The sequence below is a fragment of the Heteronotia binoei genome, chromosome 12, assembly GCF_032191835.1.
Source record: "Heteronotia binoei isolate CCM8104 ecotype False Entrance Well chromosome 12, APGP_CSIRO_Hbin_v1, whole genome shotgun sequence".
Lineage (NCBI taxonomy): Eukaryota > Metazoa > Chordata > Lepidosauria > Squamata > Gekkonidae > Heteronotia > Heteronotia binoei.
This window is the reverse complement of record NC_083234.1, coordinates 49,424,397-49,451,751: the sequence shown is the minus strand read 5'-3', so window position 1 is coordinate 49,451,751 and position 27,355 is coordinate 49,424,397. Positions and strand designations below refer to the sequence as shown.

The 27,355-nt window shown below is 48.4% G+C and overlaps 1 protein-coding gene across 1 annotated transcript in view; it reads right to left on the bottom strand.

The window, feature by feature from the left end:
* The window catches only part of LOC132580418 (tetraspanin-15-like), a 156,993-nt gene that overhangs the window by 54,974 nt on the left and 74,664 nt on the right, over positions 1-27,355 (bottom strand). Inside the window, exons 4-5 of the mRNA XM_060251207.1 lie at positions 21,685-21,780; positions 6,627-6,737 (exon numbers count right to left, since the gene is read on the bottom strand). Coding sequence (XP_060107190.1) covers positions 6,627-6,737; positions 21,685-21,780 — 207 coding nt within the window. The remainder of the gene's footprint in view (positions 1-6,626; positions 6,738-21,684; positions 21,781-27,355) is intronic.

The following is a 27,355-nucleotide window of genomic DNA, read 5'->3' as shown; positions in this document are numbered from 1 at the left end:
CCCTCCACTCTGAATCTCAGAGTCTCAGAGCGGCTCACAATCTCTTTTACCTTCCTCCCCCACAACAGACGCCCTGTGAGGTGAGTGGGGCTGAGAGAACTCTCCCAGAAGCTGCCCTTTCAAGGACAACTCTGCGAGAGCTATGACTAACCCAAGGCTATTCCAGCACCTGCAAGTGGAAGAGTGGGGAATCAAACCCAGTTCTCCCAGATAAGAGTCCATGCACTTAACCACTACACCAAACTGACTTGTTACAGCAGTCTAGCTGGGAGGTTATACAGTGTGAGTGCTTCAATGAGTGTGTCCTAATAAAGGGACTTGTTCCAATTATTTGTTCTCTCAAACTGAAATATGTAGCAGATGTTTCTGTTTGAATTCTCATCTCCACCTTTGCAGCAATGGCAATGCAAGCCGTCAAACCCACCCTGAAAGCCAAACCTTTCTCCTGCTCTGAGAAACTAGAAGGGTCACCAGTAACAACGGCTAGCCATATCTGGAGAATGTCTGCACAAATTAGCTTCTCAGCTGTAAACTAATTGCTACTATTTCCAGGGAGCTCAGCTGAGATGGGCAAAGCTCTGTTCCCACTCCTGGTCTAGCTCATAAAGCTGCCAGGTTATACTAGTTGTGTTTGGATTGTTCTATTTTCTTTGTGAATGACAATTCACAGTCAATTGTTCAGTCAATTCTGAACAGGATGGGGAAGCCCACCTTGAAAGTGCTGAGAAGCCCACCATCCTCTGCATCTTCCCAGCATATAGAAAGGTTTGGATTACACTGAAATATGAGTGAACAGAGGAAGAAAGAGAAGGCAGCATCTCCACAGAAGGAAAAAGCAGTGGTGTGGCTTTTTCACGATCTAGGGCAAGCAATGGATTCACGATCTAGGGCAAGCAATGTAGCCATGGAGGAGGTTATATATGTATGATAGAAAAGAGGGAACAATTACATGTATCTGACTGCTTCTACATGGACACTATTCTTCATTTTTGGTCCCAAAGTGAAATGCTGTTGGTTTTTTTGGACCATCCACATTACAATGTCCTCCCGACATCCAGTTTCCAGGTTTTCTCTATCTTCAGCATGCTGTCTCTCAAAACTGCCTAGCTTCAATCTTTTATTTATTATATATTTACATTTATAGCATGCCTTCCCCTGAGTACACAGGGCTCAGAGCAGTAAACAATAAAAAAATTAATAATAATAAAACAATTCACTTAATACATAATTAAAGCATTCACAGATGGCGCTAAAACTTCAGGAAGACTGCAGCCCAAGTGCATTAACATTCATCCACATTTCCTTCTATCACCCCTGTGCAGTCACCATTCTTCCACCATGCAGCTGAAGCCCTAAAAAGCTCAGGTGGTGTGGCAGGGGGAAATCCAGGGAAAATGTTGGCTGCTGGAGGAAAGTGGGCAGAAAACTCCTGCTGGATGCTCCATTGCGTGAATGCCTCTGCATTTGCAGCGGTAATGAAAACTGGGGAATCCTTGCCCTGTGGGTGCAACTTGGCTGCCCAGCCCAACAGCTCAGTTCAGCCTTACAATACATTTCTTCATACAGTAGCAAAGCCTTGACAACTTGTTTGCAGAAATCTAACATGCAAGCATATCAGCTGCAGGCCAAGGAGTTTTGCTTCAATCACCTTCTTCCCCAAAGGCCTTATGCAAGCCTCTTTCAGCCTGTTTCTTTTATCAGTAACATGGGGATGATGATTATGATGGTGTATAAGTGGTAAGCATTAGTAAAATGCTGGCTACTAAATGTTTATGCTCTTTAAGACCTCACCAAGATAAGATGGGACATGAAACCAGTGGTTTTAAGCAGATTCTTGAAGATAATACTTATCTAGGACTTTCTCCAAGCAGCTCAGTACAGCATATGTGGCTCTCCCTGTCTCATTTTGTCCTCACAATAACCCTATGAGGCAGGTTAGGTTAAACAAGAGTGAATTATTTTGTGAGCTCCATGCAGAGAGGGGATTTGAACTCAGGTTCCCCGCAGGCTAGCAGTCTATCAGCCTGATTGCCAGTGTGGTGTAGCAGGTACAATATTCTTCCTGCTTTGTCAGTGAAATTTCCTCTGGCAACTTACTTATTATTTAGTTCATTCGTGTCTCACTTTTCTCCCCAAAGGGAACCCAAACTGTCCCACAACATTCACCATTCTTCAGTTGACTTCATCTGTGTTGGTTTTGTAACCTGTGCTGTAGGAAGGACACCACTCAAGTGCAAAGAGACATAGTAGAGAGACATGCCCTCAGCTCCCCAGGTTCCCATTTCAAGCTATTATGGGGGGTGGGGGTGGGGGGAAGCAAAATTTGGAAGGGCCTCCATTTCCATCTTGTGCCATCACCTGTAGGCCACAAACTGTTTCAGCAAAAATGGAAGAAGAATCAAAAGAACCTGATTGGAAAATGAACAGAATTATGGGAGTTTGCAATTCAGGGGCCACAACAATGACTTTGTCAGCAGTGGTCTGCTTGGGAGGAGAAAGACCCACCCCTCCCCCTGCACTTTTGCAAAGTACTCTTTTGCAAAGTACTTGGTTCCTTTTGCCTGCAAGGGTCCTACTGAACTGCACGCAGCAATTGTGCGGTATTGATCACATGTATTTGCAGAGCGACTTAGGGAGAACATTGAGATTGTGATTTAAAGCCTCCCCTTGTGCGCCTTTGAAGTGGCAGCTTGGCACCCTGCAGCACTCGGAGGATAAGAATCCTGAAGATTCAAAAGCAATGGCACAGCTTGGCCAGCTCCTACAGGGAGGTGACAAACGTCACCTTTTGTATTGCTAACCCCCACCTTGGGACTTGATTCAAGCCTGCAGAGTTTTAGTCAGCTCTGAAAACACACAGCAGCAGCTCTTGGGGACACTGCAGTTTATTGATCATTACAACTGGGTTTTGTCAAGCCTCTCACACACTGCATCCCATCTTTCCTGCTGTGGGATGCCATGTCTATTGATGGCTTATATACTGGGGGGTGGGGGGCATGCAGATAACATGCAAAACAAAGCTCTAATCATTTCATAACATGGGGAAGGCACTGTGACAGCTGTGCATTCTGAGAAACAGCCCAGCCCTATAGGTGAGATGTTCAGCAATTAGATGGGGAACTACAACAAGCAATTGCAAATTGGTTAAAAGCATTTGTACAGGATGTGGACCACCACAAGTACATGCTAGGGCTGCTCCTAGATCAGGGTATTAAAACACAACCCACCAAAGCCACAGCAGCAGCAAGTGATGTGGAAATCGTGTTCACATACCCTGTTTCCATCTCTTGCCCTGTTGCTGCCTCACCACCAGCACAGCATAGTGGTTAAGAGTGGAAGATCCTAACTGGAGAACTGGGTTTGATTCCCCACTCCTCTACCTGAAGCCAGCTGGGTGACCTTGGGCCAGTCACAGTTCTCTCAGCCCTGCCTACCTCACAAGGTGCCTGTTGTGGGGAGAGAAAGGCAAGGAGATTATAAACCACTTTGAGACCACTTAAGGTAGAGAAAAGTGGGGTATAAAAAACAACTCTTCTCCTTCTTCCCCCCTTTTCCACAGCTCCTAACCAGCTCCACTTTAAACTCTTTAAGGAACTTCTGCCTTTCTCTCAGCTGTGCTAGAGTGTTATGGTGTGGCTTGGGAAAAAATGGAGGAGGGAAAAACTTCAAAGAGCTGAAAAGTGGAAGAAATTTGAAGTTTAGCTTTGCCTTCTTTCCATGTGGCAGTGGCAGGAAAACATCCACAGCCCCACTATAGTTTATCAAATAAACTGCAGAAAATGAGGTTTATATTTTCTCTAAAGTAAAAAACAGGAGCCAGAAGAGTCATGCACTGATTAGACAAGACATCATATAGACACCTCCCTTTACCGCAGGGAAGTAGTCTAGATTCTGAACATAAAAACTTAACAAAATTATTCCAAAACTAATTAGAAAAGCTATTCTTCACAATAATCACTCAGTGTTGGACATCAGTGCCTCAAATGTGAAATGCTCTTTCCTATGAAGTCAAAATAATATGGAAAGTTGCACTCAACAGTGCCACCTTATACTCTGCCTTTTAAATTGCATTGGACAGTACCTGAAAACTGGACAAAGGTACTCCCTTTTCTCCTTGTTTTTCCAACATTAAACTATGAGCAGAGTTTGCCCACCCTTGACTATGCGCAAGAACAGGGGGAAAAAATGTTATGAAGGCACAATCCAAACATCAGAACTTGCAGTGAGGAGAAACGTCAAAATAAAAAGGAAACATTTCACATCTTCATGAGTCATCAAGAAACAAAAAGCTCAGAGCTATTAAAGTGCCAGAGCACTTTTCAGTGCGCTCCAGGTAAAAACAGAATTTGAGAACTAAAACATAAGTTCTCCCAAAAGTTCTTCTTTCAAGGTATTGTTAGTCACACAAAGAGTTGGAGAACTTTCCAGTTTAAATGGGATATTTCTCAACATTTGGGAAATTGTTATCTGTCAGTCTGACACTTCAAGGCAGCGCCTTCTGTGGCCTTGAAGGGATCTTATAACAATGCTCAGAGAAAATGTGCGGTTTCTCTGCTCTGCGCAAGTTGCTGTATCCCACACTCTCAACCCTTCCAGGCTTAAGAGGATGCTTAAAGACATATTAAAAGAAAGAAACTATTTGTGTTAATATTAAAATGTAAAGGCATGGGTGAAAAGGAGGAGCCAGATGAACCTTGCTGGAAGTGGGCGCCATAACGTGAAAGACCCATCTGCTAAGAAGTGATCAAACAGCATTGATACTTCCTCTCCCGTTCACTGTACGTAAGTTGTATGTACTTTGCGGGGGTCATTTTGTAGGAAAAAGGGTGCAGGAGCTCAGTAGCATATCTCATTTGTATATGCCCCAGGATCTGTGTGCAGCACGCAGGTACTTTGTAAGATGTCCTAGGTTTGTTAAATCCCAAGGATTTACTTTGTAGACCTCCTCACAAACATTCCTTAAATTGCCATACAAATTCTTACTACATTACAATCCTGTATGGAATTATCCCAGTCTAAGGTTTCCATCATGCCTGAATCCAGCTTCTCTTGTGATCAGAGTGGGAGACTTCCCAGCAAGCAGGGCTTTTCTTGGTAGTATTAGGCAAAGTTGGAGAAAATGGAGTGGGGGGAATGGGAGTATGCACAGCATCATATTGCTACACTGACATAATTTCCTGTGGAAACCAGAAGTGATGTCATGGAATGTACTCTGTGTGTGCGTGTTTAAAGAGTCATCAAATTGCAGCCAACTTAGGGTGACCCCTCATGGGATTTTCAAGGCAAGAGACTTCATTGCCTACCTCTGTGTAGTGACCCTGGACTTTGCTGGTGGTCTCTCACCCAAGTACTAGCTGTGGCTGATCTTGCTTAGCTTTGTAGATCTGACAAGATCAGGTTAGCCTGGGCCATGCACTAGGATTGCCTGAAGCACTGAAATACATCCTCTGTTTTGTGGGAAATGTCCATTCTCGGGGCAGGAGGTGATGCTCAAAGGAGCATGGTCTCGCTCTTCAGGGAGGAGAAGCTTTGGTCTCTAAGGCAATGGGCTACTCTGTTAAGAACACAATATTTTAAAGGAATATATCCCTAATAGCTCTCTGACTGGAACAGCACTGAATATGAACTCAGTACACCCCAAGTACAGCCAGAAGTGAAATGCTGCAACTAAACTTAGGGTTACCAACCTCTAGATGTTGGCTGGAAATCTTTCTGATTTCCAGGCAACAGAGATCAGTTCACCTGGCAACAATGGCTGCTTTGGAAGGTAAACTCAATGGCATTATACTTCATTGACTCCTCCCCTCTCCAAACCCCACTCTCCTCAAGCTGCACCTGCAAAATCTCCAGTTATTTCCCAACCCAGAGCTGGTAACCCTGACTAAACTACTGACTACATCAGTTAGAGGTGTTTGGTCCTTTATTTATTGAAAACATTTGTATGCTCCCTTTGCACTCAACATAGGATCCCCAAGGCAGCAAACAATCAAAATGATATTAAAACACAGATACCTATATCCATATATATTGAAAACAATTAAATAAAACATAAAGACACAAAGACTGGACACATGAACAAGGAGGAGCGCCAATGAGTTAGGGAGAGAATGCCACACAAACAAAAATGTCTTCACCAGAGGACAATGATAGAGGAAGAGAGCTCCTGAGTTTTGGTGCCATGACCAAGAAGGCACTTACTTTTGTTGCCACCCATCTCACTGCAGATGACAAGAGCACCCAAAGCAGGATCTCTGAAGATGACTGGAGTGGACAGGTAGAGTCATATGGGAGTAGGCAGTTCTTAAGGTATGCTAGCCCCAAGCTGTAAAGGGCTTTAAAGGTCAACACCAACAAGTTGAATAAGGCCCAGAAACAAATTGGAAGCCAGTGTTTCTGGACCAAGCCTGAAATGAGAAGGCCCTGATGCCCTAAGTCAAGCAACTATGGCTTCTGGTCACTCTTCAAGGACAACCCCACATACAGCACGTGGCAGTAGTCCACTTTCGATATTGCCAACATTTAACCTAGAGTTGCACCATTACAGATAGAACTAGATTCCTAAGAGTGGTCCAAGAGCAACCATCTCTACCATCTAGCAGCAACTATGCGAAGTCCTTTCATCTCACCTTCCTGCAGCATGTGTAGGGCACTCCGCAAGCCAGAGGGCCACTGCTGTTGCATGCATGGTATGGATTAACATTCCAGTCTGTGAATTCGTCACCTCCACAGCAGGAAAACTGCAAAAAGAAAGGAGAGTCACTTGAGTCATGTGCATAATCGTCAAAAACAGGAGGCCCCAACAAGAAGCTTGGAGGACCTGCCTTTGTAAAAGCAGCCTTTGAAACAGCAGACCTCTAGCACCTCCCAGCTTTGAGCCGTCTCCTCTTGCATGAATACCCTGAAAATACTTGGAACACTGGGACTTTCTCCTGTTACTAAAATCTGTTTTGTCCTCATAAAGGCAGTCCTTGATCCTCCCCCTCTAGTACAATGCATTTTGCCTCTTAGCCTGATCTGGGATTGATTGCAACACACTTTACAAAGATCTTATCTTGCAGAACAAGTTAATCCCTATTTACCTAAAAGACAGACATGGAGATTTAAAAAAAAAAAAAACCATGGCAGTCCTAAATTCACTTACAGTTATAGTTATGCACAGTAAAAAACAACTTTTTTGTATAACCAATTTTTTTTTCAGGGGAGAGAGATCATCTTACATTCAGCATTGCCTTATTTTGGGTAAATACATTAATTTTTGGAAAGACAGCCCCTGGAGTTTTTGAGGCAAAGAGTAAGAGCTAGGCCAACTCAAGTGAACTCAACACATCTGATGTAGCAAGGCAGAAGAAGAAAGCATGTGATTTCCAGTGATTCCTTAGCGCTTTTGATCAGCCTCTACAGGCACCATCTAATCCCATCTCTTCCTTGGCTGTGATAAATTACTAGAGCAGAATATTCTGGAGCTGAAGCTGTTTCCTGCTCTTTGGGAACCAGGAAGGGAAATACATTTGCAATGAGGAGAGAAAGAGACAGATGGCATTCTTTGGAGAAGACCATTCTAGGGCCAGGCCAAGGCATTTGGAGTGCTACTGCATGTTTTATGAAGGTTTGGGAGCTGTGTTAGAGAATAAAAATATTTTCCCCATTCACTCTGACTTGCAGAAGAGAGAAAGTCTTGTGCCTGTTTGGGTCAGCTCTCTCTTCTTTCCTCACCACCACCCTTCATTTCACCTCAAATCCATCACACGGTCTCCTTATGCTATGGGACTAGGGTTGCCAATGTCCGGGTGGGGGCCTGGCATTGTCCCAGAATTACAATTCATCTCCAGACTACATAAACCAGTTTTATTGGCTGCTTTGGCAGTAGACTTTATGACTTTATACTAGGATTTCCAGGTCCTACCTTGTTGCCGACAGGAGGATCCTGGACTCCATCATGCAGTGCAATGATATCACCAAAAGTGACATCACCACGTAACTGACATCACATGCAATGCTCTTGTTTTTTGCTGCAAAACCACAGAGTTTGCCCCAAACCCAGAGCATCATTGCATGACATCAGCAATACAATGATGTCACTTCCAGGTGACGTTCCTGTTTAGGGATGGGGTTTTCCCTGCTGGTCAGCTGCAGCCCAGAAGACTGGCTGGACCGGGGGTCTGGGAACCCTACATAATACTCCAGTGCAGTTCCTCTCCTTCCCAAGTTCTTCCCTCCCCAGGGCCCACACCTAAATCTCCTGGAATTTCCTAACTCAGAGTTGAAAACCCTATTTGGGACCCATGTATTTGAAGCACCATCTGTCTCAAGAGGAGCCTACACCTCAGCTGTGACGAGTGTTTTATTTGCTCTGATTCCCCCCTGCCCCATGTTACAGAACAACCTGCCAGAAAAGGGTATAGACATTTGGAAAGCTGTGCAAGGCTGCTGCCTCTGTTCTGTGCTCTTTCTAAGTAAAAACTGGTTGACCTTGGCTGGCTGGAGGCCTGCTCTGCCTTTGGAATTCCTTGAGACTGGAGACTGGTGTCCTCTGGAGCTTTAAGATTTAAGACTGTGTAGTTCATTCATTCGGTTGATTGTGTAGATTAAATTGAGCTCATTTAGTACTTTGCACTTGCTGGTTTGTAAGTATGTTTGATGGTGCTTGCCCACCATCAAACATACTTACATGGATAAGTAATAGGTAGGATTGTCAAAAATGGCTTGGGAAATTTGTGGAGATTGGGGAGGGGGGGATAGTTCCTGGAAAGGGAAGAAAGCTCAGCAGGAATGTGATGCCATAAAATCCACCAGGTCCCATTTCCTCCAGGAGAACTTATCTCTGTTGTCCGGAGATCAGATGTAATTCTGGGAGAACTTTAAACCTAGGGTTGCCAGCCTTCAGGTGGGGATTGGAATTCTCCCAGAGTTCCAACTGATCACCAGATAACAGAGATCAGTTCCCCTGGAGAAAATGGCAGACTCTATGGTATACAACAGAGTCCAGGAGAAACAGAAGTCCCTCTGCTGACTCCACCCCCAAATCTCCAGGAATCTCCCAAGCCAGAATTAGCTACCTCATCCAGGTCCTATCAGGAGGTTCATAACCCTACTAACAGGTGATGTAAAAAACCTCTCCCTAAGATCCTGGAGAGCTTCTGCCAGTCAGAGTGGACAATACTGACCTTGGTAGAGCAAAGGCTTGACTCTGTATAAAGCAGCTTCATTTTTCTGGACATAAATGCTCAAGTAAATAAATCAGCTTTGCTTCTGGAAAGTGCTTGACATTTGTAGTATCCACTACAAGAGGTGCCTTATGGTTCTTGTCTTCAAGCAAGTGAACCTCAAAGGTATTCAGAAATCCATATAGAAACAGGTCCCACCCCTGCTGCTTCCTTATATATTGGCCACTATGTGATACACTGTGTGTATATCACTGTGTGATACAGAGTGTTGGGGACTGGATGGGCCATTGGCCTGATCCAACATGGCTTCTCTTATGTTCTTATCTCTCTAAACAGATCTAATTCATCTGAAACTTCATGCATTCTTTTGTGCTGCACTCCTAGCTATGTTATGAAGGCTTTATTTAGAGGCAAGCAGATATGTTTTAGTTGCTATAACAACCATTAATATTCAGGAATTGCATGAATTACAAAATGGGTAACTTTATTTAAATTAGCCTTTCCTTGGTGATTTTAATCATCTTGATTTTGGGATCCAACTGTCAGGGGTTTATATGAACTATTTTAGATCCAAGAAATTATTTCTGCAATGTTTAGCTATTTCTGATATTCACTGATGACAATGGTAAGTCAGCCCTCACCTCTGTCTCCTATGCAGACTGGGGCATCGCAGCAGCTTTCCTGCCCCCCATCCCAACCAACACTTGCAATAAACTAGTGCTGTCATAATAGTGCTTGAATCAGGGCCGGCCCATCCATTAGGTAGCCCTAGGCGACTGCTTAAGGTGCAGTCCAGGGGGGCACCAATTTGGGCCCTCCCCCCAAACCCTTGCCTCATCAGTGAGGGAAATAGGTGAATGCAGCACAGCTCCTGTGCCTCAGAGTGCATGTGCTGTCCAGCCACCACCGCTTTTGGAAGCTTCTGAAAGTGCAGACCTGGGAGGCTGAGTGATGGCAGCTGGACAGCACATGCACTCTGATGCCAGGAGTTGTGCCACACTACAGTGGTGGTGTTTGCCCTGGCTGGAGGCAAGGATGAGGGGAGGAAGGGTGTGAGTGAAGGGGCCTTGCCTTGGGCACCAGAAGCCCTGAAGCCGGCCCTGGATTGAATCAAGATTTCCTTGTCTCAAAGTCCTTTTGAGACATCTAAAAAGTACTTGCTCCAGGTACTTGATTCACAAAGTCACTAAGCATTTTAATCTGTTAATGTTGTGGTTTTTTCCCTACACTTTTCTCCTACAATTTTCCTGTGACCTGCCTCATCATATGGCACGCCTGTTAATACCATTCACCTGGTGCAGTTTTCAAGAACTATGCAATATGCAAGAACTTACACCCTTGAGTCTCATTAGTAGAGCCTTACCAGGCTGCAGAAAGGAAATATTTCTTGAGAAATGTAAAATTCTGAGCAAGCTTTCTCTCTGTCTCACTCCACAGGGCAGGGATTAATCCATGCAGGCTAATGATATGCAAAATTATTCATGCTACTCCAATTCTCCAATTTTCAGGGTCATAATTCAATCTGCTTGAAAAATCCATCATTTCTGCAGGCAATCAAGAGATTGCAATGCCAATGACAGAGGCATGTCCTCCTGTCCAGAATGCAGATATTTGTGTTTTCACAACTATCAGTGTCTTGCAGTGCTCTTGTGTTAATCCTGCAACATTTGATGGAAACTACAGCCAACCTGGACATGGGGTGGGGGAACCACATATAAAAACAGCCCCAATTGTCACAATAAATGAACAAAACTCATATGATGATCTAATATTCCTTTCCCTAGGACAGCTTTCTGTTACATTTGTCCAGGAAGGTGCTCACTTCACAAAGATCAGCAACTCACACTGGACGGCAGATACTACCTTGTAGCAGGCCTCTGCTCCCAGCATTTCCTACCCTCAGGAATTAAGAGGCAGGAGGAAAAAAATGGCCTACACATAATGGTGCTCTAGGAATTTTGTTGAGACTCTATAAAGACCATAGTAATAGGGAAGTCAGCCAAGACTATCACCCAGAAGTGACTTCACATCCTCCCAAAATTCGACTGTCTCCATGCACCACCCCCAAATTTGTGAACCCGACTTGTGGGGATCTACCAGGCTGCTATTTTGGTCCCCACTAATGTATGAAATGTGATAAAGAGTTACAAAGGATGATACTGTTATGAAAGAGTTAATGTTTGGAGAAGAAGCCATTCACCTCCTGGTCAAGTCTGGAAAAAGAACCAGTTGGTATTGTAAGATGGCTCCTGGAATGGCTGACATTAAGGTCTCTAGGACCAAATCATATAATATATAAATAAATCTGTTGAGCTCCTTCGCAAGCAACTGGGAGTATTTGCTCCTCATTATAACATGAAAAGATCTATAGAGGGTCACTCACAGATTATGTTCCAGAGCGTAGCCATGTTCCTCGGCAGTAGAACAGCTAGACGCAGGTCCAGCAGTTCCGTAGAGAACAAGATTTCACACTGGCAACCCTATGGCTTCTTTACATCTTGTGAAGTCCTTGTGTTTGCTGTGCAACAACTCGGGGACTTTGAATCAGTTGTCTGATGGGGGGTTTGCACCTTCCAAATTCACATATGCCATTTCCCCTTTTTGGAAAATATGTTACTCACATGGCTGCATGTAAGCTTTGCAATAGAGCCAATAGCAGTTCCATGGGATGCTGTATGGAAAACAGTGCAGAAGGTAAGGCAGCCCCTGTTTCTGCTGGTGCCATCTGGCTATGAAGATAAATGGGCTCAAGTGAGGCTGAGAAACATAAAAATCCCATCAAACATCTGACCCAAAGTCACTGCCACAGGAGGAGGTGGCGGCTATAAGCATAGACAGCTTCAAGAGGGGATTGGATAAACATATGGAGCAGAGGCCCATCAGTGGCTATTAGCCACAGCGTATTGTTGGAATTCGCTGTTTGGGGCAGTGCTGCTCTGTATTCTTGGTGCTTGGTGTGGGGGGCGGGGACCAGTTCAGCTTCTAGCCCCACTGGTGGACTTCCTGATGGCACTTGGGTTTTTTTGGCCAGTGTGACACAGAGTGGACTGGATGGGCCACTGGCCTGATCCAACATGGCTTCTCTTATGTTCTTGTGATGTCATGCAAGAAACACAAGGACTCTGTAATGGATAAAGTGGTACTCAGGGCCATAGCGAAAGCAGCATCTCTCCAAGACCTGATGCAGGGCTGCCTATGAAAATATAAATGTTTCTTATTTTTTTTTAAAGGAAACTGGCCTGCTTGATGTTAGCTATGCTAAAGAATCAATATTGCCACAGAAATGGAGTCAGTTTGACCACGCCACTGAGCTGGGAGCGTTCTCCTTGGAGAAAGCATTCAACAGGTAAACTCCCCTTGATTCAGGCTGAAGTCAAAACTGCAAGAAAGACTACTGCCTCTACTATCTGGCAGTCTTTTTTTTTACAATGTCTCATCTGTAGAAATGAATACCCATTCAAGAATTGCAGTTAAATATTATCTTTTCATATCATTTTTACACAACCCTGTAAAAATCAATTCCTCAACATAGAAGTCAATTCCAATTCAGAATCAGGTTAGAAGTCATAGAGTCCTTACTGATAATAAAATAATAACCTTGGGTTGTCTTACACATTAGAGAGGGGGGCGGGAAATATGGTTTGCTTGTAAAGTGATGTCAATTCCACAGATAAAAGGCTCTATTCAAGTAGATTATGCTGATCTGAATGTGGATTGTAAAAAGAAGAGGAAAAGGTGTGGGAGCTCACCAAGGGGTTAGGGTGTTCCATAGCTATTAAACACAAGCTGGCACAGTTTATGAAGATCAATTAAAAATTTCTAACTCTCTAATTCTCCCAATTGTTTCTCCTTCCAGACTGAATTAAGAAATACCCCCCACTTGCCAATTTTATCAGAGCTCTTTTTATGTCTTCCCAGTCAGTAGCGAGACCAGCCTGGTGCCCTGTAATTAATCCGCAAGGTTCCCTACCTCTCTGCTGTTCTATCTCATTCAGCTGACTGAGTGTTGGCATTCGTTTTAAAAGCATATCAAAAGAATCCAAGGCACAGCATGTTATTTTCTAGCCCTCAGTAACTCACATGTGTCATCGAAGCACCTGCTATTAGGAGATTTCATCTCACAATATCAAAAAGAGAAGTGAATGTTTTGCAAACTTTCCGGATCACCAGCCAGGTAGAGAGCTGCAGCGCCTGTGAAGAGCCCGTATGGATCAGGCTAAAGGCCTTTCTAGTCCAGCATCCTGTTTCAACATCATTTGGTTTTTATTTTTGCTTTTCAAAATGTCAAGACTTCCTTTCTGATACTCAAGCTGGTTTACAATGGCAATCAAAAAATTGCCACATATAATATATGACCACAGAAAATACAGGACAATACGAACAACAGTAAAATGATAAAATCAGAAACTATCAAAGCACAGACTCCAGACATCTTAATAATTATGAGCCAAAGGTTATTCTGAAATGTTTTTTACCACATCCAGAATTGTGTAAAAAAAATGTATGCTTTCTCACATTCTCTGGGAGTCAAATCTGTAATATAGGTGCTACTGCACACTAAGATTTGTTTCTGGCCTCCATTTTCTTTACTCATTGACTTGACTTTACTGGGGCTCATATGGAGAGAAACAGCCCTTCAGCTATGCTGGTTCCTGACCAGAAAGGGCTTTAAAGGCTAAAACCAACCATTTTGAATTGCATTTGGACACAAAAGTGGCCACCAATTACTAAAAATAATTGGCTGAATATATTCCAAGTGACCAGAATCTGTTAACAACCTTGGGCCAACATAGCTGGAGAATAGTTACTCCACATATGAGCCTAAACACCAATTCAGATTCTTCCAAAAGGCCCTGCTGATGGCACGATTGATCCTGACAGCTCCATATAGCAACAGTCTGGGGTGCTGCTTTCTCTCTTGTGGCTTCCACTCTATAAACAGCCTAGTGGATGAGTTTTGACCAGTCCTCTTATTTTTGAGGTTTGTTTTTCTGAGATCAATGTGACCATATGGGGCAACTTTACATTTATATTAACTGCTGAACTTTATTGCACAGAGGTGTCCACTCCCAGCTGGGCCAGCAATGCATATTTTACCCACCAAGTCTGAAGAACCACTCAAGGTGAAGTCTAGGGGCATCTTAGCTCATTAATGAATTGTTCTGTGGTGGAGTAATTTATGGGATCTGGAAATTTGGTCATGGCTGGAACATGAATTTATCCAATCAATGTGAAGGTAATTAAAGTTCCTCATAACTACAAAGGAGACACTCAAACACACATTGCCTCCCTTGTTTCCTTCTACATTTCCAGATTATACTCTAGAACTAGGGTGGCCAGACCGTCCCGGTCTCCCGGGACATTCCCGGATCTGGCCACCCAATCCCGGATCCCGGGCTGCCTATACCGGGACCATTAAAGGTCCCGGTTTAGGCAGCCCAGGAGCCGGTGGGCCGCGGGCGCGGGCGGGGAAGGCGGGGAGTGAGGGAGGGAGCGTCCCTGCGCCTGCGCAGGGCCCCTGCGCACGCGCAGGGACGCTCCCTCCCTCACTTCCCGCCTTCCCCGCCCGCGCGCGGGGCCCGGCGGCAGTGGTGGAGGCCTCTCCGTGGCCTCCGCTGGTCGCTGGAAGCCCTCCAGAGACTCTGGAGGGCCTCCAGCGACCAGCGGAGGCCGCGGAGAGGCCGCGGGGCACCCGGCGCTGGTCCCCGAAGGCCTTCCAGAGCCTCTGGAAGGCCTTCGGGGACCAGCGCCGGCCAGCGAAGGCTTCCCCGCGGCCTCCGCTGGTCCCTGTAGGCCCTCCAGAGTCTCTGGAGGGCCTGCAGGGACCATTGGAGGCCGCGGGGAAGCCGCGGGGCACCCGGCGCTGGTCCCGGAAGGCCTTCCAGAGGCTCTGGAAGGCCTTCGGGGACCAGCGCCGGCCAGCGAAGGCTTCCCCGCGGCCTCCGCTGGTCCCTGCAGGCCCTCCAGAGTCTCTGGAGGGCCTGCAGGGACCATTGGAGGCCGCGGGGAAGCCGCGGGGCACCCGGCGCTGGTCCCGGAAGGCCTTCCAGAGCCTCTGGAAGGCCTTCCGGGACCAGCGCCGGCCAGCGAAGGCTTCCCCGCGGCCTCCGCTGGTCCCTGCAGGCCCTCCAGAGTCTCTGGAGGGCCTGCAGGGACCAGCGGAGGCCGCGGGGAAGCCGCGGGGCACCCGGCGCTGGTCCCGGAAGGCCTTCCAGAGGCTCTGGAAGGCCTTCGGGGACCAGCGCCGGCCAGCGAAGGCTTCCCCGCGGCCTCCGCTGGTCCCTGTAGGCCCTCCAGAGTCTCTGGAGGGCCTGCAGGGACCATTGGAGGCCGCGGGGAAGCCGCGGGGCACCCGGCGCTGGTCCCGGAAGGCCTTCCAGAGCCTCTGGAAGGCCTTCCGGGACCAGCGCCGGCCAGCGAAGGCTTCCCCGCGGCCTCCGCTGGTCCCTGCAGGCCCTCCAGAGTCTCTGGAGGGCCTGCAGGGACCAGCGGAGGCCGCGGGGAAGCCGCGGGGCACCCGGCGCTGGTCCCGGAAGGCCTTCCAGAGGCTCTGGAAGGCCTTCGGGGACCAGCGCCGGCCAGCGAAGGCTTCCCCGCGGCCTTCGCTGGTCCCTGTAGGCCCTCCAGAGTCTCTGGAGGGCCTGCAGGGACCAGCGGAGGCCGCGGGGAAGCCGCGGGGCACCCGGCGCTGGTCCCGGAAGGCCTTCCAGAGGCTCTGGAAGGCCTTCGGGGACCAGCGCCGGCCAGCGAAGGCTTCCCCGCGGCCTCCGCTGGTCCCTGTAGGCCCTCCAGAGTCTCTGGAGGGCCTGCAGGGACCAGCGGAGGCCGCGGGGAAGCCGCGGGGCACCCGGCGCTGGTCCCGGAAGGCCTTCCAGAGCCTCTGGAAGGCCTTCCGGGACCAGCGCCGGCCAGCGAAGGCTTCCCCGCGGCCTCCGCTGGTCCCTGCAGGCCCTCCAGAGTCTCTGGAGGGCCTGCAGGGACCAGCGGAGGCCGCGGGGAAGCCGCGGGGCACCCGGCGCTGGTCCCGGAAGGCCTTCCAGAGGCTCTGGAAGGCCTTCGGGGACCAGCGCCGGCCAGCGAAGGCTTCCCCGCGGCCTCCGCTGGTCCCTGTAGGCCCTCCAGACTCTCTGGAGGGCCTGCAGGGACCATTGGAGGCCGCGGGGAAGCCGCGGGGCACCCGGCGCTGGTCCCGGAAGGCCTTCCAGAGCCTCTGGAAGGCCTTCGGGGACCAGCGCCGGCCAGCGAAGGCTTCCCCGCGGCCTCCGCTGGTCCCTGCAGGCCCTCCAGAGTCTCTGGAGGGCCTGCAGGGACCAGCGGAGGCCGCGGGGAAGCCGCGGGGCACCCGGCGCTGGTCCCGGAAGGCCTTCCAGAGGCTCTGGAAGGCCTTCGGGGACCAGCGCCGGCCAGCGAAGGCTTCCCCGCGGCCTCCGCTGGTCCCTGTAGGCCCTCCAGAGTCTCTGGAGGGCCTGCAGGGACCATTGGAGGCCGCGGGGAAGCCGCGGGGCACCCGGCGCTGGTCCCGGAAGGCCTTCCAGAGCCTCTGGAAGGCCTTCCGGGACCAGCGCCGGCCAGCGAAGGCTTCCCCGCGGCCTCCGCTGGTCCCTGCAGGCCCTCCAGAGTCTCTGGAGGGCCTGCAGGGACCAGCGGAGGCCGCGGGGAAGCCGCGGGGCACCCGGCGCTGGTCCCGGAAGGCCTTCCAGAGGCTCTGGAAGGCCTTCGGGGACCAGCGCCGGCCAGCGAAGGCTTCCCCGCGGCCTTCGCTGGTCCCTGTAGGCCCTCCAGAGTCTCTGGAGGGCCTGCAGGGACCAGCGGAGGCCGCGGGGAAGCCGCGGGGCACCCGGCGCTGGTCCCGGAAGGCCTTCCAGAGGCTCTGGAAGGCCTTCGGGGACCAGCGCCGGCCAGCGAAGGCTTCCCCGCGGCCTCCGCTGGTCCCTGTAGGCCCTCCAGAGTCTCTGGAGGGCCTGCAGGGACCAGCGGAGGCCGCGGGGAAGCCGCGGGGCACCCGGCGCTGGTCCCGGAAGGCCTTCCAGAGCCTCTGGAAGGCCTTCCGGGACCAGCGCCGGCCAGCGAAGGCTTCCCCGCGGCCTCCGCTGGTCCCTGCAGGCCCTCCAGAGTCTCTGGAGGGCCTGCAGGGACCAGCGGAGGCCGCGGGGAAGCCGCGGGGCACCCGGCGCTGGTCCCGGAAGGCCTTCCAGAGGCTCTGGAAGGCCTTCGGGGACCAGCGCCGGCCAGCGAAGGCTTCCCCGCGGCCTCCGCTGGTCCCTGTAGGCCCTCCAGAGTCTCTGGAGGGCCTGCAGGGACCAGCGGAGGCCGCGGGGAAGCCGCGGGGCACCCGGCGCTGGTCCCGGAAGGCCTTCCAGAGCCTCTGGAAGGCCTTCCGGGACCAGCGCCGGCCAGCGAAGGCTTCCCCGCGGCCTCCGCTGGTCCCTGCAGGCCCTCCAGAGTCTCTGGAGGGCCTCCAGGGAGCAGCGGAGGCCGCGGGGAAGCCGCGGAGCAGCCGGCGCTGGTCCCTGGAGGCCAGCGCCGGCAGCTCCCTCCCTCCCTCGCCGCGACGCCGCCGCCGGAGGACTCCCCGCCGCCGCCGCTGGACTCCGCCGCCCTGGAATAAGGTAAGGGGGCCGAAAGCGGGGGGGGGGGGCGGGGGGCGGCCTTCCTTCCTTCCCTCCCTCCTCCCTCCCTTCCTTTCTTCCTTCCTTCCCTCCCTCCCTTGCCTTCCTTCCTTCCTTCCTTCCCTCCCTCCCCCTTCCTTCCTTCCTTCCTTCCTTCCCTCCCCCCTTCCTTCCTTCCCTCCCTCCCTCCCCTTCCTTCCTTCCTTCCTTCCTTCCTTCCTTCCTTCCTTCCTTCCTTCCTTCCTTCCTTCCCTCCCTTCCTTCCTCCCTCCCTCCCTCCTTCCTCCCTTCCTTCCTTCCTTCCTTCCTTCTTCCTTCCTTCCTTCCTTCCTTCCCTCCCTCCCTCCTTCTTCCTTTCTTCCCTTCTTCCCTCCCTCCCTTTCTCCCTTCCTTCCTTCCTTCCCTCCCTCCCTCCTTATGTTGTTATGTGATGCAGAGTGTTGGACTGGATGGGCCCACTGGCCTGATCCAACAGGGCTTCTCTTATGTTGTTATGTGATGCAGAGTGTTGGACTGGATGGGCCACTGGCCTGATCCAACAGGGCTTCTCTTATGTTCTTATGTGACACAGAGTGTTGGACTGGATGGGCCACTGGCCTGATCCAACAGGGCTTCTCTTATGTTCTTATGTGACGCAGAGTGTTGGACTGGATGGGCCACTGGCCTGATCCAACAGGGCTTCTCTCATGTTGTTATGTGATGCAGAGTGTTGGACTGGATGGGCCACTGGCCTGATCCAACAGGGCTTCTCTTATGTTGTTATGTGATGCAGAGTGTTGGACTGGATGGGCCACTGGCCTGATCCAACAGGGCTTCTCTTATGTTGTTATGTGACGCAGAGTGTTGGACTGGATGGGCCACTGGCCTGATCCAACAGGGCTTCTCTTATGTTGTTATGTGACGCAGAGTGTTGGACTGGATGGGCCACTGGCCTGATCCAACAGGGCTTCTCTTATGTTATTATGTGACGCAGAGTGTTGGACTGGAGGGGCCACTGGCCTGATCCAACAGGGCTTCTCTTATGTGACAATACTGACTTTGGTGGACCCAAGCACTGATTCAGTGTAAGGGAGCTTTGTGTTTGTGTCTTCTAGTGCAATTTTGTTCTCAGATCCTGTATTTACTTCATCAGTATATGGGATAAGGCACTTTCTCAACTGTGCTGCATAATGCAGCCTATTTATTTTGTCCTGTTGGCTCTGTTGGCTCTATCTGCGCCACCTTCATCACTTTCGGGTGTGGATCCCCCAGTGGAGTGGTCTCCTGACTCCCTCCGCCGGCTGTTTCTGATAGCCCTGCGCCCCTCTTTCATTTGATATGTGTCCCGTGCGGGTGCCACCCTCCCGCCGGGAGATGCCGCAAAATGAGCCCCCTTGAGGCTTATGGCGGCAGGGCTCGGGGGAAGCGAGCTAGACTGCTGTTCTTTTGAGGGGTTATAGAGTGTTTCGAGCCCGTCCTGTGGCATCGGTCCCATCGTTGTGGGGCCCAGGGGGCCGGCGCAGCAGCACGCTGAAGCAGCCTGTCGGTCACTTCCAGGTTCCTGTCCTGCATCTTGACCGGTGTTATTAGTGACAGGCTGCTTCGGCGTGCCGCTGCGCCGGCCCCTGGGTCCCACAACGATGGGACCGATGCCACAGGGACGGGCTCGAAACACTCTATAACCCCTCAAAAGAACAGCAGTCTAGCTCGCTTCCCCCGAGCCCTGCCGCCATAAGCCTCAAGGGGGCTCATTTTGCGGCATCTCCCGGCGGGAGGGTGGCACCCGCACGGGACACATATCAAATGAAAGAGGGGGCGCAGGGGCTATCAGAAACAGTCAGCGGAGGGAGTCGGGAGACCACCCCACTGGGGGATCCACACCCCGAAAGTGATGAAGGTGGCGCAGATAGAGCCAACAGAGCCAACAGGACAAAATAAATAGGCTGCATTATGCAGCACAGTTGAGAAAGTGCCTTATCCCATATACTGATGAAGTATATACAGGATTTGAGAGCAAAATTGTTTCCGGCGGTGATATTTGGGGGATTTTGGGACGTCACAGGAAGTGCTGTGAAGTCACTTCCTGTTTCCGGCAGGTGACGCGGGGGAAATGATGTCACAGGAAGTGATGCCACTTCCTGTTTTCGGTGGTGGCATGACATCACCGGAAGTGACGTCACCGGAAGTGACGTCACTTCCTGTTTCCGGCGGCTCGCGCGTGCGCACCCCCCCCCCCCCCCCCGTGTCCCTGGCTGGCCTTCAGACATTATGGTCACCCTATCTAGAACAGGGGTGGTCAAAATGTAAGAGCCACATAGAATAAACATCAGATGTTTTGAGAGCCCCAAGACATGAACATCAGATGTTTGAGAGAGGAAGGAAGGAAGGAAAATAGAGACAAATGACTTATCCAAGCCAGCCAATGGGGCAGTGGGGCTTCAAGAGCCATACAATATGTGCGAAAGAGCCACATGTGCTCCCAAGCTGCAGTCTGGCCACCCTTGCTCTAGAATTTGCAACAGTAGTATGTTCCCAAGATTAAGTTAGTATTTCCACCCATAGCAATCAATTTTTCTTACGCTTCCTTAGTTTATTGCACTCTATTCCCTCTCTGATATACGGGGGAAGCATCATTTTCAGTATATCCTTCCCTGCCCTTTCAATACAATTTACTTTAGGGGTAATCATATTCCATTTATTTTCCCCATTCTGCTAGTGGGAGAAATGGTGGGAAGTGCTCATTGTTAGTCCATTTAGCAATCAATGGACCATGCCACTTTCACTTTCTACACCCACAGCAAGGAACCCAGGGTGCTTTTTTAGTCATAGATACTGGATGGTAAGAAGGTGTTGGTGGAGGGAATAAAAGAGACTAAGGCAGAAACTCCTACAGTAGGATAAGCTCCATTGAACACACTGGGGGTGTTCATACTACACTAAATAATGTGTTTTGCAACTGGATTTTTGTTATTCTTACACAGTCAAAATCCAGTTGCAAAATGCATTATTTAGTATAGTGTGAACACACCCTAAGACTTACTTCCAAGAAGACGTGAAAAGGAATTCCCAATTTTCCCCACATTTAATTCACAAAACAAGCCTGGGTTTAAATCTTTTTAGAAGACAGACCCACAACCTTTGCAGTTCAAATAGATCATAGAAGTTATAGTTGAATATGAATTCTGTGTTTTATATTTGAAGTGAAGTGACATTCACTAGCATCAGGGGTGGGGTGGGGAGAGATAAAACTATTAAATCCAGAGTTTAAAATTACCCAGCTGTTCCATCATCAACATAGTTACTAAAGATACAGAAGCCTTACCCTCTTTGGCATTCAGTTATCCTATTTATATTAATATGACACGAAGAAGGAAGAGGAGGAGGAGGAGGAGGAGGAGGAGAAGAAGAAGAAGAAGAAGAAGAAGAAGAAGAAGAAGAAGAAGAAGAAGAAGAAGAAGAAGAAGAAGAAGAAGAAGAAGAAGAAGAAGAACTTGTTTGCATCTCAGATGCCTGAGCTTCCCAGAAAGTTTCAAAGATCAGACAAATCAAACACTATAAGTGGTACTTAATGATATAACAAAACTAAACACAATACATAGCTTCAGAGGCAAGTTCTGAGCACAGTAGTCATTTGAAGCTTCAAAAAGCATGGGTGATTGGGAGGCTTTCAAAAAAAAAATTTAAAAACCCTACCAACCCCTTGAACTACAAAAGGAAGGAAGGAGCAGAAACTGGAGAGGATTTTATGTCTCTCTCGAAACCACTGATTCTGTTTATGCTACTCAGAGTTTAAACAATCTTGATGGACAGAAGCCACTTCATGACCTGAAATAGATTACAGAATCCATTCCACAGTTATCGGATTCCAGGGCCAGCCACAATATTCAGGAGCTCCATCCCTCCCAAATTCTACTTAGAGAGCAAGAACTCACCTTCTGCTGCACAAAGTCCAAAATATTTTTGAAGTCCAAGTCATCGTAATAGTGCCTTATACCATCTTGAACACTGGCATGGAAGACTGCATTCATCTGGAAAGAAACATGTACTCTTCAATAAGAGATACCATGTCAACAAAGTTCTCTTCCAACACTTTTGCAAAGTAGGGGACCTTTGTCTTCATAACAGTTTCAGATTCTGTGCTGTCAAAAATCAGATGCTAAAATGCCCTCAGTAGTGCCTTTCAAAAGATTAACACTTGAAATAATTGCAATTTAATTCAGAGCTTGTTTCTTTAGATTTTTAAGAGATAGTGGGAGGAAGATAATATTTAAACTAATACAGAAACACAGTTATAGAATTTGAAAACTCTACTTGCTAATTTGCTTTCTTCAGAGGCACACGTTCTATGAACTGTCAACATCATTGGCACACTGAGCCAGCTTTAGAGTTGCAAGCGGGGTAGACAGGAAATTTTAAACAGCCCAAGAACAAACCAAACTAAGCAGCCTGCAGGACTGTGAGACAACACTGCAGGGGTCACTGAGCTAAGATCCAGGTCAACTGCCTCAGTTCACCTATTGCCTCTGGAGGCCATGTGGGAAGATACATTGATGAGCAACAAGTGATCATTGTTGCTGTTGGAGGATGTGAGCCAAGTGAATTCCACAGAGCCGGTGGAGCTGTCTCATTCCCAGTTGCCAGCAGCCCTCCAGGGCAGTGGCCCATCCATCAGAAACTTTCCTGGTACCTTAAATAACCATTCTACCCTAATTGCAAGCCTCAAGAGACACAACAAAAGAGTTCTTGTTCTGGGCAGTGAAGTGCTGAACCATTCTGAAGGGAACTTGAGCAGAGGGCATGAAGCAGAGCAGGGCAACGAAAAGCAGATCTAATATGCAACTGATCAAAAGCTCTGGATTGTTCCAAGGGATTGTAGGAGCAGATCTAAGAAAAGTCCGAAGCCCGTCAACCTGTACCGCCCCAAGCATGGCCCTGATGCCCAACTTGAGTTTCAGGTGAAGTTGTAAGGAATTTCAGAGGGTCTTCTGGCTTGAACCCATATACTTCTTGAAACCATGCACTTCTCAGGTGGCATTTGGCTTTCTTCACTGGAATCTTTATGGTGGCTAGGGAGAGAGATTCACCTCAGGAGAAACATTCACCTCCAGTGCAAGGGCCAAGGAAATTGCCTAGGTTGCCCCATTGGTAAGATGGCCTCTGCAATGATGAGATTTGCAAAGCTGGTGCTCAGCCACTGAGCTATGTCCCTTCTCCATCTTTTAAAGTACAGAAGCAAAGAAAGCATTGACTCTCTCATCCTCCCCCCATTTTAAAAAAGCAGATCTACAAATAGAGAAGCAAAACTGCAAGGTGGAACGAACTCTTTGCAAGAGGAGTGAACATTGCTTTTCAATTTTAAGCAGGCGCTTTTGATCATTTAATTATGCCCATGTCTTTGGTTGATGAAAAAGAGGGTGGGGGGGAGGAAAGATGGGTGCAATCACCCCCCCCCCACACACACACACACTACAATTCCTAGAGCTCATATCCTCAGGGTTTGACTCATTGGATGGTTCAAATTAAGCTGTAGCAGAATATAAAATGTATTTAACAGATGTTTCAGAAGGCTCCCGCTCCCCTCAGAGCTCAGCTGAACCTCGCCTGCTGGATCAGGGAGGCCCTCCTCCCTAAGACATCTGCAGTTTGTCTCCTGACAAAGTCCACCAGGCACAAACACTGAGAAATATTAATGAGGGAAACAGGTTTGGGTTGTTTCTCCCCCCCACACACACATCTACATTGCCTAATTAATTCTGACAGGAAAATTACGGAGGTTGGATAAGCCAAAGAATAACAAAGAAAGTGACGGGAAGGGGGAAAACATGAAAAAAATGGGAGTGGGCAGTATGAAACTTCAAACTTCTGGTGCTGAAGTTTATTAAAGGATCCATCTCTAACATACTAAGGCACAACCAGGGAATTTGTTTGGATTTTTTAAAAAATCATTCACTTAAAGCAGTTACATCTCACCTTCTATTTAATGCATTTTTGTGGCTCTTTAACCTTGATGTAATTTGTTCTTTCTAGTCCAAGGAATGTGATGGAAGAACAGAAATGCCTTAGCTTCTGGGGTGTCACATGGCTTCTGTTTATTTTTAAAGCAAAACCAACACAGATACACAAACAGAAAAAACATAAATCATGCTGGTTTAACAGGTGACATCTCTGTCCCTGTTTTAACAGAAGTTTGGCTTTTATCATGGCACCAACAATAGTGGCAATTTCCCTGGGATGTGTTCTGGCCAGGATCTAATTTAGAGTTACCAGCCCAGCCCAGAAACCAGTAGGAGACTGCGGGGGGAGGGGGAGTCCACTGGGACATGAAGGAGTAGTGCTCAGCAATGGCATGATGTCACTATTTAAAAAATACATAAATGGTCACACCCCTCTTTAGGAACAGCCAGATTAGCTGCCGCCAAGCCTACCAGCCTGATTCCTAGAGAGAACTGGGTTTACCATAGAGTTTCTGGCAATTCTTACAGAGGCATGATGTCATTTTTTTTTCCCCCTCTCTCTGTGGCTGTTGGGTCCAGGCCAGCCCTGGTAGAGGGAGCTGTCAGGCTTGGAGAGTTTAGCAGGCTAGAGAGTAGGTATCTCTCCATACCTCCTTTTCCAAAGAACAGTCACACAGAGGTTGGTTTACAGAAATGGTGCTATATTCTGCTGAGGCTGGGTGTTTCCACATGTCTCCCTCACAGGGCAGTTGCTCCACTCCCTGCAACTGGCTGCCTAGTTCCTTTGCCTGTCGCATGCTATTGGGCTCTGCCTAGACCTCTCGGGGTCCTTTTCTGTCCTTCCGGCTCTTAATCACGGCCACTCCTAAGAGCTGCCTCCCAAAGGGGTCTGAACCAACCCTGCCCTCCCCATCTCTGCCAACCTAAGGGAACTCCTTCCAATGATAAGGCTGCCCCCAAACCTACCAGCCAGCCCTGACCCAATCAATGACCATCTGGCCAGACTCATGCAGCTGGCTTGGACCCATCCCACACACTGTTCAGCCACACCCTTTGGGGCCACATTACTCCAACTGGTTCCCTGCGCCACATTCCTGCTGCTAGAATGCTGGCAACCAGAGTGAGTTGCACAGGAAAGATAAAAGCAAGGGAGGAAAGACCACTATGCACTTTTGTCAATAACACTTTATAAAATTCCAACACAATACTAAATACTATGTATCCAACTTAGAAAATACTTAGATAACAATCACAATCTATACAGACACAGAACAGGAAAGAGAAGGGTAAACAGTCCGCAATTTAAAATGCTTAAAGGGTAAAGCCCCACTCTCTTCTCTCTTCACCAGCATTTATCCCGACTCTCCCAAGGTGAAAGGCAAACTGACCAGACCTCTGTCCACTGTGCCATTTGGAGAACTTCAGTCCATGAATACTTCCAAGTAACATGAATTTTTAAAGTGTTTCAAAGACGCAAACAGGCTTTTCTAGAAACCTTAAGCCTCATTTTCACCATTCAGGCTTTATCAAAGTTTTTGAATTCAAGACTAAATTCTTTTCCAGAAGAGTAATTGCCTTCTTCAAAATGTTCCCAAAAGGGCTACTAGTTTCTAAGTGTCCACTATCTTTCCTCAGCCCTTGAGGCCCCTTGGCATTGCCTGCTCACTTGGCCTCATGAAGATATCATTTGCCCTGCCTCACAGGAGTAGGACATGACAGTGGGGCATCTTTCTGACCCACATATGCCAGAACTGCTCCTCACATATCCTCAGTGTTGGCAAACTCCAGGTAGGGCCTGGAGATGCTACAGAATTACAATTGACCTCCAGAGATCAATTCCCCTGGGGAAAATGACAATTTCATAGGGTGGACTATATGACATTATATCCCACTGAGGTACCTTCTCTCCCAAAACTCTGCTTTTTCAGGCTTCACCCTCATATCTCCAGGAATTTCCCCACCCAAGGTTGGCAGCCCTACCTATCCCTGTGCCATCTTACTGTCCAAGTCTTTTATGGACTGCTACTGGCTCATGCAACATCATCCCTCCTCCCAAAGTATTGTCAACTCTCAAGAAGAAAGCTACACACATTTAATTAGAATTAACCTGGCATTTACAGCTAAGAATGCAATTATTTAAACAAAATTGTTAGTTTGCTTTGCATTATTTAATTCTCTTACAGATCTGGCACCTGGTGAAATTACCTGAGATTAGAATGTCAGATCCCCCAAGTTAAAATGGGAAAGCTGACACTTCCACTGTTAGCAGATTTCAATTTACTGAGAGAATTAAGAAGTGTTGCATTTTAAATGTCATGTCCATTTCTGCTTTACATAATGACTCTCTTTTTGGAGGGTAAACTGACAGCATGCCTAGGGAAAAGGAGGAGGAGGTTTGGATTTATATTCTGCCCTTAACTTGGAGTTTCAGAGTGGCTTACAGTCTCCTTCCCTTCCTCTCCCCACAACAGACTCCCTGTGAGGTTGGTGGGGCTGAGAGAGCTCTGAGAGAACTGTGACTGACCCAAGGTCACCCAGCTGGCTTCATGTGGAGGAGTGAGGAATCAAATCCCATTCTCCAGATTAGAGTTCCCTGCTCATAACTAGGGATGTGCAAAAAAAAAAAAAAATCGGTAGTACACGGATTCGGAAATATACGGGGGGGGGGGGGGAATACGTAATCACGTATATTTCTGAATTCCATAGTCAGAATAGCCGCATATACGGTAGATGCATGGCTATTTCCGAATATATGGCCCCATTATACCCTATGCGCCATTGAAATCAATGGCAAATAGGGTATATTTGAAGCCGCCTGGAGGGGAGGGGGTTTGAGGGAGAGCCCCCAAATTTGCAGGTGCCCTGCAGGGGACTCTCCCCTACAAACCCCCCAAGTCCCAAAAAGATTGGGCCAGGGAGTCCAATTCCTGGGGCACCCAAAGCCAAACCTAACTTCACACCAGAGAATCTCTATAGGACCCAAATGCACTATATACATCTATCTACTCTAAGAACCCTGCCACACAAAACACAATCTACTCAAGGTAGAAAGACACTGCACTTTTAAAAGTCCTCTCACTAAAGTAAGATATGGGCAAATTGGCAAAAAAAAAAAAACCCACCCCAGGCCCCCTTCCCCAGCAGAACCCCCTAACCCTAACCCCAAATAAGCTACCCACTACCCAAATCTGGATAAGTAAGAACATAAGAACATAAGAGAAGCCATGTTGGATCAGGCCAACGGCCCATCAAGTCCAACACTCTGTGTCACACAGTGGCAAAAAATTTTATATACACACATACACTGTGGCTAATAGCCACCGATGGACCTGTGCTCCATATTTCTATCTAAACCCCTCTTGAAGGTGGCCAACTTGTGGCCGCCACCACCTCCTGTGGCAGTGAATTCCACATGTTAATCACCCTTTGGGTGAAGAAGTACTTCCTTTTATCCGTTTTAACCTGTCTGCTCAGCAATTTCATCGAATGCCCACGAGTTCTTGTATTGTGAGAAAGGGAGAAAAGTACTTCTTTCTCTACTTTCTCCATCCCATGCATTATCTTGTAAACCTCTATCATGTCACCCCGCAGTCGACGTTTCTCCAAGCTAAAGAGTCCCAAGCGTTTCAACCTTTCTTCATAGGGAAAG